Source organism: Gekko japonicus, unplaced genomic scaffold, assembly GCF_001447785.1.
Source record: "Gekko japonicus isolate JY-2015 unplaced genomic scaffold, Gekko_japonicus_V1.1 scaffold104, whole genome shotgun sequence".
NCBI classification, from domain to species: domain Eukaryota; kingdom Metazoa; phylum Chordata; class Lepidosauria; order Squamata; family Gekkonidae; genus Gekko; species Gekko japonicus.
The window spans coordinates 519,085-534,738 of record NW_015176454.1 but is presented as its reverse complement, the minus strand read 5'-3'; the positions used below and the strand labels follow the sequence as shown (position 1 = coordinate 534,738).

The window sequence follows — 15,654 nt, the reverse complement described above, 5'->3', positions numbered from 1 at the left end:
GGAGGAGTGGGGAATCAAACCCGGTCCGTGCTCCTAACCACTACTCCAAACTGGCTCCCTGAGAAGGGCCTCAGAGGATCATCTTTGATCACAGGAAAGGTCCCAGGTCCCAGGCGGGGGGAGGAATATGGTGGATTTTTTGTTCCCTTTCAGCTAAGTTTGTCATGCTTTTTTAAAAAGACCAGTTGTGGAGAATTGAACAGTAGCAATAAAATCTTGAGTCCTGGCACCTTCTGCATGCCCGGTGAGATCCGGCCTTCTCATTGAAGAGGTTACATAAGTAGGATTGAGATGACTCCAAAACACAAAATTAATTCAGAGCCGTTTGCTAGTGTTGGTACCACATTCCCAGTGAGACTGTCATCTTGAACGTTCCAGACTGCATACAGTCCATTCAGTAGCCGCTCTTAAGATGTCAGTGTTTATAAGAAACCCTGCTTGTTATGGTTGGTTTGAGATCCACGGCTCTTAGACAAAAAGTTGGAAATGACTGAAAGGGTAGGAGTGGAGATCCACGTTACCAGTTTTAGAAATAATTACAAATATGAAGTTAAAATACAGCTTTTAGAGTGTAAGACTTGTAGGTGGAATTTCTAGGCTAATCCCTTGAAAAGCTGCCCGAATATTGAGCCCATTCATCACATTGTTAGTTTTTGTTCCTGTATCCTAGCAAGGATCGGCAAACATATCACAGGACAGGAAGGAGGCAGCAGACCTTGCGTTGGTGTGTTTTTTGTTTGTCTGTTTGTTTTGTTCAAGCAAGGATCCATTTCCCCATCGTTATATAAAAGCCATGTGTTATTTTATTCTTAGTACATAATCTTGAAGTATTAAATTCAGCATAAATGGGGAAAATAATTGTAGGATAAATCATGTTCAATACTTACCTTCATTCTGACACTGGTATGTTTTTAAAAAGCGTTAATAAAAGTTTCCTTCCGTTTCTGTCTCCATCGCCAGGCTCGGGGGCTTATGTGTTTTTTTTTTGCAGTTTCCATCAGTGGCTGTCAACTCCTCGTAATAGGCTTAAGAGCTTGGACACCTGATATCCCTAGGTGCTGTAGTGCACCCTCTTAGAAGCTGTTTGCTTTAGATTGAACGGAAATTAGGTTTTTAAAACCATAAATTAATTGAATTATGCAAAATGCTCCAGCTTCAGCAGAATACTTCGGGGTGGGGCGTTGTTGTTGTTTTTTTTTTGCAAGTGACAGCGGGAAGTTCAGTATACATTCAAGCAGTATGTCAAGAGTGCCAGCTTAATAGAACTGTAGCATTAAACCTGAAGCACTGGTATGCAGGAAAGCGCTGCTGCCACTGCCATAATGAATTTGTGCCGCAGCGTCTAAACCGGTTCATTTCTCTATAATAGTGTGTTAGAACGTCTAGCCCATTGCTGGATAGCCCAGGCTAGACTGATCTGATCAGATCTTGAAAGCTAAGCTGGGTCGGCTTGAATGGGAGACCACCCAGGAAGTCCAGGGTTGCTACACAGAGGCAGGGGACGGCAAACCACCTCCGAAGACCTCTTGCTTTGTCCTGGATAGCCCAGGCTAGCCCGATCTCATCAGAGCTCAGAAGCTAAGCAGGGCCGGCCCTGGTTATTACTTGGATGGGAGACCACCCGGGGTATCCACACAGAGGCAGGTGATGGCGCACCCCCTCTGAACGTCTCATGCCTTGGAAACCCTATGGGGTCGTCATAGGTCAGTTACAACTTTATGGCACTTTACACACACACAGTTCAGACTGGCAATTTGAAGCGCTCGGGAGCCGTGGCGAAGAAGACCCGGAACAGACCGGAAACGGCTTGTTCGCGGTATTCCCGTTCACACTGCAGTGAATGAAGCGGGAGGATACCGTGGAGGAAGTGCAAGGGAGCGTTCGCACTGTCGGCCCGCCCATGGTGGGCTGTTAGCGGCTGTTTCCGTGCTCCGCTGCATGCGCCTATGCGCATGGGTGCCTGCCGCGGAAACAGCCGGTGCCTATTATCAATGACTGTGGGCTGTTCCCGCCTTGCGTTCACACGTCAGGGAACCGAAATCAACCCGCTCTACACACGGTTTGCTACCACTTTCACCTGGTACTTTTTAAACTCGGGAGGGAAGCGGCACAAGACGGCTTGAGTACGGCTGGGGGACGCCTGTGTGAACCCGCCCCTTTAATCCGCTACTGAAACGCTCCTGAAACATTTGGCTGCCAGGCCAAACTGCCAGTCTGAACTCGGCCATAAGTTCTTAGAGTGATCTGTTGGCTCTTATCTGTTGGATCTGTTTCAGTAGGCTTAAGAGTGATTAAATCTGTATTGGGTTGTGGCATTACATCCACATCCAATCCACAAGAATAACACACAATCCCAAAACAGTCTGGTAAGAAAATATATATATACAGATGTGTGCTAGATGCCCGCAGAATAATACAATGACAAAAGAGACTAGATTAAAGCTATAACATCATATAGTGTCTAGTAATGAAAAACAACTGCTTATTCCTTCATAGAAAAATACAAAGGTCAATAAAATTACACATAGCAGTCTGCTCCGAACTCTCTCAGTCAAAATCCTTCTAACAGTCTTGTATTCTCAAAAACAGTCTGCTCCAAATTCAGTCTCTCTTTCAACACTTATTCCGGATATTTAAGTGTTTTAGACCTCTGGTCTTTCCTCAGGAGCAAATCCTATGTAGGAATCTCACATTCAATGTTACTTTCAAGTTGACACATTCATTAATTTACTTTTCTGTTAATCGACTTGGGCAAGGTCTCCTCACTTATTTTCAAGCATGCTGCTGCTGCCAAAGTCAAATGGACCCAGACTATTTCATGACGAACCTGTTTGTGATGGGCATGAATCTAGATAGTTTATGGCGGCGCGTTAGCAGACTCACCTCCCGAACCTCCCGGGGGTGAATCTGTGCTCCGGCCGAAGGAAGGGTGCGCAGGCTCACCCCCCCCCCAAGGACCCGGCTGAAGGGGCCCTGGCCAGGGGACTTTTGAGAGGTCACCTCTTCACCGGCGCAATGCCGGGGAATTGAGGCGCCTCTCCATCCCGAAGGTTCTTCGTGCCACGAGGCCGAATGAACTCAAGTGACGCTGACCAGGGCAAGCGCAGGAGGTCAAGCAGCAGAAATGATCATTAAAAGAGGTCTGAGGACCAACTACGAACGTGAGCCTAATGTAAGCAGTGGTTAAAGAGAAAAGAATGCTCCCTACCCCATTCTGTAAAACGGAAAGTGAGACGGGCGGGGGAGGGACGCCTCCCAACTGCATGAACTTTTGAGCCAATTAAGGAGGGGGGGAGCGGAAGAGAAAGTGTGCAAAACTGTTAAGAAATACTCACCAAGGCAAGTCTCCTCACTTATTTTCAAGCATGCTGCTGCCGCCAAAGTCAAATGGACCCAGACTATTTCATGACGAGCCTGTTTGTGATGGGCATGAATCTAGATAGTAGCCACGCTGGCAAGCCTGTTGTTCATCTTGTCTTTGTGCGTGGAGCATGTCTCCTCATTTCCGAAACCTTTAATGAAACTCCCCAAGTCATGTCATTCCAAGTGCAGGTGTCTGGCCAAACTGGAATTTATTTCTTCCCAACAACCTGGGATTCTGAACTGGGGGAACGTGTGTTTTCTCTTGACCATCCTGGCAAATCTGAGTTTGGCTGAAGGCTCCAGGAATCTTCCAGCCACACTCTGTGTGTGGGCGGAGGATGGAGGCTAGGGCAGAGGTGTTGAACTCATTTGTTACGAGGGCCGGATCTGGCATAAATGTCTCCTTGCTGGGCCGGTCCATGTGCGGCAACCTTAGAGAGGAGCAGATATTAGGGTTGCCAACTGCTGGTTGGGAAATTCCTGGAGAAGTAGGATGGGGTTTGGGGAGGACAGGGGCCATAAAATACAACACGAGGTACTTTATAAAGGTGATTTCAGATGCTGAATGGCCATAGCAGCTGAATGACAATAGCAGGCTTGATTGGATTAGGTGTGATACGCAGAGGGGTAGTAGACCCTGATGCTGGGAAAGATTGAAGGTCAAAGAAGACGGGGACGGCAAAGGATGAGATGGTTAGACAGTGTCATAGATGCAACAAACATGAAGTTGAGCCAACTTCAGAGGACGGCGGAAGACAGGAAGGCCTGGTCCATGGGGTCGCCCCATCTGGTCCATGGGGTCGCGGAGAGTCGAACTCGACTGTGCGACTGAACAACAAGAAAAGTAGGCGTGGAGATGCCAGCATCGGTAATGAGGCAGGAGGAGGCGGCAGCCCAGGAGCAAAAGAAGCAGGAGAGAATTTCCTCGCCCTGCACTCAGCCAAATGCTATCTACCTGGTTTCCTTTTACAGCAACCTAGCACAAGCATGTTTAAAACAGCCTTTCTTGTCTTTCACCCATCCAAAACTTGATACGTGTCCCTTTAAGAACTGCCTTTCCATTTTTCACATATGAGCATCAACAGTGGGGGAGTGGTTATAAACTGTTTATTTACCCTCCCCCTCATTTCCTAAAATGGAGCAAAGCCATTTGTAGGATTTACATCAAGAAACCTACAGATATCCAGCAAAAGAACACCTCTGCACAGAAAAGGGGGGGGGGCGTTGGGGGGGAAAAAATCTCCAAGAAAAAAAGCTTCCTCTCCTCCTTCCCAATTAAGCCACACACACCTTAGCACCCCCCCCCACGACCTCTCCAAAATATTATTCCGATTTCACAGAATTCAGTAGGTGCAATGCAAACAGGGAAGTTGCTTGGCAGAAGGCCAAGAAAAAAACCGGGGGGGGGGATCTCTCTCTCTCTCCTCCACCCCCTCCTCCCTCTCTCTCTCCCTCTCTCTCTCTCTCTCCCTCTTTGGCATCAGTAAATCCACACACACTGAAAGCCTCCTAAAAGCCATTCATTGAACCTTGTCAACACCCAGAACAGGGGAGCATAGGCAGATGGGGGCCACGGCCGGTTAGGGGTGGCTTTCAGGTGAACACCCACACTCAGAAATGTAGCAAACCGAAGAGAGAGGTGAGCGGGCAAGGGAAGAAGAACTGGTCACTTGTACGTTCCACCTTTCTGGCGAGGACTACAGACCAAAATATACAAGGGGAGGTTTATTGATTCTCTGGACATTCACCCACCACCGCTCCCCCGTGTCAACAGCCGCTACAAAGATCAGCCGCTGAAAACTTCCTAGTCCACTCGATTGCAGCTCTCGTCTTGCAGAATGCGCTAGGAAGGATTTGGGGGTGGGTAGAAATGGAAGACCCCTCAAAAAAGCAGATCAAACTTGATCATTTTAGCGATAAAGGCGCCTTCCTTTAAATAGAGAAGAAACTCATAGATATCTGCCTCTCCCTAAGAGCAGCCAAAGGATGCTGCTGGAGACAGTTGAAATCAGCAGTTAGTTCAATTGAGAATGAGGCTGGCTTAGTGAAGCTATGGAAAAGAACACAGCAAAGCTTATACCTTGAATAAAACTTCGTTGGTCTTAAAGGTGCCACAATGGAACTCTGACTTTATTCTCTATCATGCGTGGGTGCTATCTCTCACTCTTTCTCTCTCTCCCCCCCCTTCCCCTCCCTTCCTCCCCCAAGGAGGAGGGGGAGGAGACCTCAGCCAATAGAGGGAAGGGAGGTTTGGCTTTGCATCTCTTCCGTGCGATTGATAGGTGATGGGGGAAAGCAAGCTGCGATGCACCAGCAACCCCTGAGAAGGAAGCAGGAAAGAGCCAGTTACTCACGGGCTGGATACAAGCTCTGCAGGGGCCGGTTCCAGCCCATGTGTCATATGTTTGACACCCCTGGGCTAGGGCATGAGAATGACAACAATCCAGGATTGTGCCCATTCTAAATAGTTTGTCATAACATCTGAATGTGTTTGTAGTAATTGTCAAAGTGTTTCCATATACCCACAGAGGTACAGTAACAATTAGTAAACTAATGAACGATTGATTTAATTGGGAAATTAACCAGGGAGGGTTATTTTTCTTTTATGTCTTTTTGTTGTTGTTGTTGTTGTTCTTTGACAACTTTCAATAAAACTTCTGTGGTTGGGGCGGGGGACTCCTATCAAAGTTTAGGCTGTTGTTGTGAGTTTACCTCTGATCACTCCAGAGTTAGTCCTCCTTAACTGACCAGTATGCACACATAAGAACATAAGAGATGCCAATGTTGGATCAGGCCAAAGGCCCATCCAGTCCAACACTCTGTATCACACAGTGGCCAGAAATACCAGTGCCATCAGGAGGTCCACCAGTGGGGCCAGGACATTAGAAGCCCTCCCACTGTTGACCCCCCCCAAGCACCAAGATGACAGAGCATCACTTGCTCCAGAGTCCCTATCTAAACCTTGTGGCTAATAGCGACTGATGGACCTCTGCTCCATATGCTTATCTAATTCCCTTTTGAAGCCGTCCATGCTTGTAGCCGCCACGACTTCCACACATAGTCCCCTGAACATAATCCATGTGGTGGAAATTCTACAGCAGTTATGGAGGGTTATTTTTCTTTTATGTCTTTTTTGTTGTTGTTCTTTGACAGCTTTCAATAAAACTTATGTGGTTGGGGGGGGGGACTCCTATCAAAGTTTAGGCTGTTATAGTGAGTTTACCTCTGATCACCCCAGAGTTAGTCCTCCTTAACTGACCAGTATGCACACATAAGAACATAAGAGATGCCAATGTTGGATCAGGCCAAAGGCCCATCCAGTCCAACACTCTGTATCACACAGTGGCCAGAAATACCAGTGCCATCAGGAGGTCCACCAGTGGGGCCAGGACATTAGAAGCCCTCCCACTGTTGACCCCCCCCCAAGCACCAAGATGACAGAGCATCACTTGCTCCAGAGTCCCTATCTAAACCTTGTGGCTAATAGCGACTGATGGACCTCTGCTCCATATGCTTATCTAATTCCCTTTTGAAGCCGTCCATGCTTGTAGCCACCACCACTTCCACACATAGTTCCACACATAGAATTTCCATGTGGTGGAAATTCTACAGCAGTTAGGTCACTATTGTAATGGCCTAGCTCCAAGCCCAACACCATGCTAATGGAGACCATGTGGATCATAACCACCCTTTGAGATCTTAGAAGGAGAAAGAGGGAGGGGTTGTATGGCAGGAGAGATTCCCTATGATAGGCCACCATGAACATATGAAGCTGCCTTATACTGAATCAGTCCCTTGGTCCATCAAAGTCAGTATTGTCTACTCAGGCTTGCAGTAGCTCCCCAGGATCTCTTGCTGAAGTATTTCACTTCACCTGCTTCCAGGTACTTTAACTGGAGATGCAGGGGATTGAACCTGGGACCTTCTGCATGCCAAACAGATGCTCGACCGCTGGACCACAACCAATGCTCCCTCTGAGCTCTGGAGTCTTGTGAGCAAACATTCTATTTTGTGAGCTACTGGCATTAAAGTTGTGAGCGCGCAATTTGGCGACTGCATAAATGAGTTTGCTCTGGAGCCCTCCTTCCTAAGCTAACACACAAAAAATGTGTGAGCCAGAGGCTAAAAAACTGTGAGCTAGCTCACACTAACTCAGCTTAGAGGGAACAACCCCTCCCCCACTGATCCATGACCCATCCCTATCAACTTTCCTGTTTCAGCTGGAACAACTACAATGTTTCACAGCCCCTTCCCTGGGGAAACCCCACCCACCAATTCTAATTCTCCAAAAGCCCCCCCCTCCTTTGTATTTGGGGATTTCCCCCTCCTTCTAAACTTCCTTCCACAAAGCCTCAATATTGTCTTATTTTAGCTGCAAATATATCAATTGCAAGGATAAAGAATAATGGTGATAGTGGACAGCCTTGTCTGCTTCCCTTTTCAAGCTGAAATCCATCTGTTAATATCTTCTTCTTCTTCTTCTTCTTCTTCTTATTATTATTATTATTATTATTATTATTATTATTATTATTATACTACAATATTTTGAATGTGGACTTAAATTTAGAAATAGTATACATGGAATTTATGCAGAACAAAATGCAGAAAATATAATTAACGGAATATTAACCCAAAGCCTCAAGACTGAATACAACTTATTTTATTGTATAATGTTCCCTGGCCCTGGTCACACGGGCCAGATAACGTGATGGTGGTAGGCGTGGCTGTTCACCTCAGAGCAAAATAAAGCACGGTAGCCAAATCACACGTTCCCCTGAGTCTCCGTGCTTTGGCTGTAAGCTGGCAAGCACACGGCGATGCTGCAGCGTGGAAAATAAGCTGCGTGATCACACAAGCATTTCGCGTTTGTGTGCATGTGCAGTTCTGCGGAGTCTTCTGTTTGTGCGCATGCGCTTATGAAAAACATCTGGTCTGCGACGGGACATGGACGGGTGCCGGGTGCCACAGGGTACTAGCACTCCCGCAATCAGACGTCCGCCCCTGCCGTGCGTTTTCCGGATACCAGTGCACTTTCCTTGGTACTTTTTAACTCTGCCTCTTCGGCGGGACACCACAGGTTGGCCACGGGTGCGCTATGCTTCCCAGATGTTGCGGTGTGATCGCGCCCCGAAAATCCGCACAACATTCGTGCCTTTCGCACAGCGAATTCTCTGTGTGATAGGGGCCTTTTTCATTACTGAGATTTGGGGAAGCCAGCCAGAGCTACATCTGGGGAGGGCAGGGTTCGGGGAGAGGAGGGACCTCGGTAGGGTGTAATGCCGTGGCTACTTCTATTCATATTCTACAAATATGCGGTCATTACACTGACCAACCTAATCTTAACAACCCAGGATTTAATGACTATATGGACTGAGTGACTGGGACGCCATCAGCAGCCAGAAACACAAACAAAGACCCAGCTTTCTAAGACACAGGGTTGCCAGCTCTGGACTGGAAAATACCTGGAGATTTTGGGGGGTGGAGCCCCGGGGTTTTGGGGAGGGGAGGGGACTTCTGTAGGGTATAATGTCATAGAGTCCACTCCCCAAAGCAGCCATTTGCTCCAGGGGAAACTGATCTTGGCTGTCTGGAGATTGATTGTAATACCGGGAGATCTCAAGGTGCCACCTGGAGGTTGGCAGCCCTAGCTACAGAATGGATTTGTAGGCGTGGGGGAGGGGGATGATGAGCAGAAAGAGCTCGGACAAGGAAAGAGCTCTCTTTAGTTTCACAGACACTTTGATTAATGGATAAAACATCGATAGATTAAACATTCTGCTAGACTCTCTCTCTCTCTTTTTCTTTAAAGCTGTACCTGTTTTGTGAACTGGATTTCATGCAGGAGGGGAAGTTGAAGGGAGAGGAGAAACCGTCTGTGGATATTTCACGGAGGGCAAAGGGTTGCCAATCTCCAGCTGAGGCCTGGAAGTCACATGGAGATGGAATTGATTGGCAGACAACAAAGATCAGTTCCCCTGGAGAAAATGGCTGCTTTGGAGGGTGGTCTCTATGGCATTGTGCCCCGTTGGGGTCCCGCCTTTCCCCAAACCCCTCCCTCCCCAGGCTCCACCCCAAAGGTATTTCCCAACCTAGAGTTTCAGTTATTTCCCAACCCACAGTTGGCTACCTAGCAGAGTGTGGCCTCATCCCTTAAACTTGAAATCCCGTCTACGTTACGTCTTTTAAGTTACCAAGGGTTGCAATCCTATGCAGTTACATGAGGACAACTCTCATGACATTCAGTCGGACTGTCGTGCAAATGAAGAGGCATAGGATTTGGCCTGCAAGTTAATTTTGTTAAAAAAGGTATTTGTATCATTCTGCAATTGCTGGATTCTTACCGATATGCAGGGCTATTTTGGGGCAGGAACGCACAGGAACGGAGTTCCGGCTGGCTCCTGAGTTGGCCACACCCAGCAGGAACTCATTAGCATAATAGGGCACACCTAACAGCAGACACTCATTAGGATTGGCTACATTAGGGGTGTGTGGCCTAACATGCAAAGGAGTTCCTGCTACAAAAAAAGCCCAGGGTTTTGACAACAAAGTAAACAGAATAAGAAGCAAAAGGTGGGTGGATGAACACACTTCTGGTAGCATGTGGGGTGTGGCCTAATATGCTAATGAGCTGTGCTGTCAGGGGTGTGGCCTAATATGCTAATGGGTTTCTGCTGTTGGGTGTGGCCTATTATGCTAATGAGTTCCTGCTGGGCTTTTTCTACAAAAAATGCCCTGCCGATACGTATAATGTTTATATGCAAAAGAGAAAATGGTTGTTGACCAAAATGCATGGTTTTAAAAAAAATGTTTTGTGGTACTGTCAGACCTGTGACCTTCCTTTTCATGTTGGAGTTCTAATTCTCTAAGCAAGAAGGCCTGAAGGACCGGGACAATTACTTTATAATACTCTATTTAAGACTGCTTCTCACACACAACTCTCATGCATTCCGCCACTTTAAATGAGTCACACATTTTCAAAGCATTTTATTTTAGAAGTTTGACAACATAAACAATCCAGTTGCCAAAATTCCTTGCTGCATATAAAACAAAGTCTTGTCTATTCCAATTTATCTGTAATAAGTGGGTAAGATTACTAGCGAGAATTAACATTGAAAAAAGGTTGCTTTGGCATGCTTGTCTTTTTTCCACAGACAATGATTAAGCATTCAAACGATATACCCTGCAAAATGAAATGCAATAATACAATTTCTTGGGCTAACAATAAACTCCAGAAATTATACAATATGATACTGTAGGTTGGTAATAAAATATTCCCAATTCCCAGCCCACGGATCTTCCAAAACTAATTTAGACAGAAGGAATTAACCTGACATCCTTGCTTGCAATTTTAGTTTGCTGCAAATTTGGAATTGTCCTGTATCCCAATAATATCTATTCCTTCCTTATAGGAAGCAGTGATGGTTCTTGGGATAGAGAAATACTCCAGTCTCTCCCAGCCCCAGGATCACAGGCCTCTGTTAACCACCCCAGCTTGCCTGGACAACATAATCTGCCAGTTAAGCATCCTCTCAACCCTCTCCAACAGAACCACCTCCTGCCGAATGGTACTGGTTGACATATTTCCACTTTAATACTCCAGAGTCTTTCTAATTTGTGTCTCTGAGATTTGAAGAAGAAGAAGAAGAGATTGGATTTATATCCTGCCCTTCACTACCTGAAGGAGTCTCCTTTCCCTTCCCCTCCCCACAACAGACACCCTGTGAGGCAGATGGGGCTGAGAGAGCTCTTTCAAGAACTGCTCCTGAGAGAACAGCTCTGAAAGAACTGGTAACTGACCCAAAGTCACACCAGCAGCTGCATTTAGTTATACGGGCTGCATTTTTAAAAAGCAACCAAAAATGTGCCTTTTGTAGTACATAATAAAAAGGCCACTACAGTATAATGTTTTATAATGGAGCATGATTTTTAAAATTAAGTTTACCAGTAATTGCAATGATATTTGGTTGGATCCAGCAGAGAAGTCAATGGAGAGAGTTGGCAAAGCAGATCTTTTCTCACCTTCCAGTTGCCCCAAACAGCTCGTTGTTTGGACTGAAAATCCTCCGGGATCTACTACAGCGTGGGGCACTGCAAGGATGATGGCAAATTGGAGGAAATCACTTTCTTCTCCCTCTTCCACAAGCAGTTTGCGGCAGCTTCCCCTCCCCCGCACTGCAATGCCCGTACCGTGCCACGTTTTGTTCACGGAGCTCTCCTGACCCTCCATGATCTTAGAGAAACGGCAGGCAGCTCGGGGAAGATGGGCAGAGATGACCAGCCTCTTCTGTGAGTTTTCCTACTGGATTCAACCCATTTCCATTACCACACTTGACAACAGACTTTTGAGAAGACTGCACAACAGCCATCAAGTGACATGAGCCTTGTGTGGCTGTTACAGTTTGGTGCCGGTCAGGCGGATCATAATGAAGGGGGGTTTGGATCATTTTGGATGACTGAGGCAGAGTTGCCAGCAGGCCCAGAGGGGAAAAAAATATCCTGCCCCATTAACAGAGTTTTAATGGGATGTTATTTAACAGGTGATGTTATTTATCTCCGTCATGGCCTGGAAGCCTCTATTAAAGGGACAGAACATTTTCCCCACCAGACCTATTGACAAACCAATGGGCATGGCACTCTTTGTGTGTGTGAGTGTGTGTGTGTGAGTGTGTGTGTGAGAGAGAGACGTGCCATCAAATCTCTTCCGACTTATGGTGACCCCATGAATTAATGTCCTCCAAAACATCCTATCATGGAGGAGGAGGAGGAGATTGGATTTATACTCCTCCCTTCCCTCAGAGACTCAGAGTGGCTTACAAACTCGTTTCCCTTCCTCTCCCCACAACAGACACCCTGTGAGGTGGGTGGGGCTGAGAGAGCTCTCAGAGAACTGCTCGAGAGAACAGCTCTGTGGGAACTGTGGCTGACCCAAGGTCACTCGGCAGCTGCATGTGGAGGAGTGGGGGATCCAGGGGTCATTTCCTGCAGGAGCGCACAGGAGTAGAGCTCTGGCAGTAAAGAGCCCAGGGGGTGGGCACATGCAACAAGCCCCACCCCCTGCTCCCAGCAGCCCTCAGTCAGAGCAAGAAGCAGCCAGGTAAGTTGCAGAGTTTCCCCCCCCCTTCCAAAACAGTCCAGTGGCACCTTTAGGACCAAGTTTTATTCAGGTACAAGCTCTCCCTCCTCTGCAAGGACAGATCTGCATGTTTTTCCATCCCCCCCCCCCAATCGCTAGCAATCCAAAACAGTCCAGTGGAGCCTGAGCGGTGGGTGTTGCCTTCTGACACACTTCCGGTGATGTCAGGGGGTGTGGTGTATGCAAATAAGTTATGCTAATGAGTTGTGCTAATGAGCTCCTGCACCTCTTTTTCTACGAAATGACCCCTGGGGGGATCAAACCTGGTTCTCCCAGATTAGAGCCCGTGAACTTAACTGCTGCACCAAACTGGCTCTCAGCCTTGCCCGAGTCTTGCAAACTGAGGGCCATGGCTTACTCTTTAGTTCCGTATACGTCTACAATGAGAACTGACATCTGAAATTAGAGCCAACATCTGATCTACATATGCAGTTGCACCACATAATACAGAGCTCCTGATACCGTCCCATAACAAGGGTGTCAAAAAGCCTACGCCCTGCCATCACAGTGATCACATGAACAGATAATAGCAGCTTGCCAATTGAGGGTATTGTGGTCTGTGTCTCATGGATGGCACGCATTATAAATGGTTCTCCTTAGTCACAGAGCAGGGTGCCAAGGTTGCCTTCAATCAATGTCTGTCGGTCAGTTTCTCAGTACAGTCACTAACTGCATGCAGATTATTCACAGGAGAGAAGTCAAATCATGAGGACTGGGCATTATTTGGAGTCGGACTCCTGTTAAAGATAATTTAAAATAAGTCCTCCTGAATATATCACGTTTCAAGAACTGCCATTTTTTCCCCTGAGAGCAGTGTTCCCTCTAAGCTGAGTTAGTGTGAGCCAGCTCACAGTTTTTTAGCCTCCGGCTCACACATTTTTTTTTGTCTCCGCTCAGGAAGGATGGCTCCAGAGCAAACTAATTTATGCAGTGGCCAAATCGCTCGCTCACGACTTTAATGCCAGTAGCTCACAAAGTAGAATATTTGCTCACCAGACTCCACAGCTTAGAGGGAGCATTGACTGAGAGTAATAACTTCCTCTGTTGTATATCATACTATAACAGTAAATATAGAAATGTGTCTATTTGTTGGAGTAGAAAAGAGCAAGAGTCCAGTAGCACCTTAAAGACTAACAAAATCTGTGGCAGGGTATGAGCTTTTGGGAGTCACTGCTCGCTTCTTCAGATACAGCTAGAATGAGAGTCAATCAGTCCTTGATCTATTTGTTAGAGGAACATTTTGAATGAAACCATAATTGAATAAAACTCTACTATTACCTGGTGGATAGCTAAATTGCCTTTGCTTTAATGTCAGAAATGTTTGTAACAGTCAGTATGTTCTTTTTCCTGTTTTCCCCTCTCCACAGGCCTGGAGCTCCCTTTTATGATGATGCCCCACCCGCTCATTCCTGTCAGCCTGCCCCCTGCATCTGTCACCATGGCAATGAGTCAGATGAACCACCTTAGCACCATTGCAAACATGGCCGCCGCAGCACAAGTACAGAGTCCTCCCTCAAGAGTCGAGACGTCTGTTATTAAGGTGATCCCCTTTAAAAAAAAAAAGAATGCCATGATTAATTTTGATGTCTTGGTCAGCAGTCTTTTCTCAGGTATATATTTTCGCCGTCATAATGTTACCCAAATAGGTGGTCTCCTAATTAGTTGGGGGAATTAGCTTTAAGGAGACAATGTGCGAGGGGGGTAACTGAGATCTCCATGGCTGATTTCGCACTAGAGCTGCCTCGTGGTTGCGCCGCCATTTGCCCCGACACTATTGGTCAATTTCACACCCGAAGCTGCGGGGCTGCATTTTGACTCATGGCTTCGCCCGATTTCCTCCACACTTTCGTGATCCTGTGCTAGGACGTGTTGGATCGGAGTTCACATAGGGCGCTGCTGGTAAGACATCGCTCCTAGCGGAACACCTGCCTAAAAAGTTCTGTTTTCACGGCCCTGCGGAACTGTGACAAGTCCCGCAGGGCCCTGATCTCGGCAGGAAGCTCGTTCTAATAGGACGGAGCTACAAACGAAAAAGCCCTAGCTCTGGTTGCCATCAACCTGACTTCCTTTGGGCCAGGGAGGTCCAGGCGGTTTTGGGATCCTGATCGCAGTGCAGGGTAGTAATGGACCAAATCATTCTAAGCAGTTGGGCTGGGCGTGAGTTCGCAGACGAAACTTAGCTGCATAATACTCTCTCTTTGCAGCTTTCACTGCCATCTCATAGGATCTCATCTACTGTTTTTATTCCGAACTCTGTTGAGGTGAGATGTAAAATTCTCCAAAGCGTCTCCTTATATTTGTCAGGTGCTAGATAGTGAGATTCATAAAATGAGGAGCCCCCTCATCCCTCCTGGTCAAAGAGCTGAGCGGGAGAGCCAGCCCCCCCCCCCGCGTTCCAACGCCAGCTTGCTGACCTTTCCCCCCAATAGTCCTAAACCGGTGCTGTTATCTTAAGCCAGACGAAAAATCTTCAGATGCCATTCTGCTATTAAGTACTACTTCATTCCCCACAGATAAGAAGCTAGAAAAGTGCTCAGCACAAATCTCGCGTTTCTATTTTTAACACTTTCAACAGAAAGGAGCAAATGCAGTGCAACTCGGGGGTTTGGAGGGAGTAACGTGGAGGAAGATATTTTATCCTACCCGATGCGACTCTGCCCTTTCTGAAACTAGATGGAGATGCAATGTTGAAATGTTCTCTTTTGGAGGGGGTAATAGGACATTGAGACTTCTGAGCCGGAGGACTCAGTGGTGCTCGGGAACGAGCAGGGACAACAGACCGTGACAACGGTAAATCGCAGTGATTGTGACAGTTGTGACCTGAGCCTGCTTTTGGCAGGGGATGCCTTTCATCACCTCCCCAAGGTTTCAGAAAGCCAAGCTTGTTAGCAGCCTCACCTCTCCCCCGACCCCCCCAAAAAAGGACCCCAGAAATGTGTACAAATAATATAAAAGACACATTGAAATAAATGTTGATGGCAATACATTTGTCTTGTAAATGTTATATTCAGGACAATATCAAAAACAACATCAAAACCTGCAGTTTTGTCTATGCAATCCACATTGGAATACCAAGTTGTGATAACAAACACATTATGCATAAAAGACCCAGCACAGTGTTGTTTTGTCTGTTTGAATGGCTTAGGGCAGTGTCCCCC

At 46.9% G+C, this 15,654-nt stretch overlaps 1 protein-coding gene across 1 annotated transcript in view; it reads left to right on the top strand.

The window, feature by feature from the left end:
* DACH1 (dachshund family transcription factor 1) overlaps nucleotides 1–15,654 on the top strand; it is a 543,478-nt gene that overhangs the window by 405,055 nt on the left and 122,769 nt on the right. Inside the window, exon 4 of the mRNA XM_015426898.1 lies at nucleotides 13,864–14,036. Coding sequence (XP_015282384.1) covers nucleotides 13,864–14,036 — 173 coding nt within the window. The remainder of the gene's footprint in view (nucleotides 1–13,863; nucleotides 14,037–15,654) is intronic.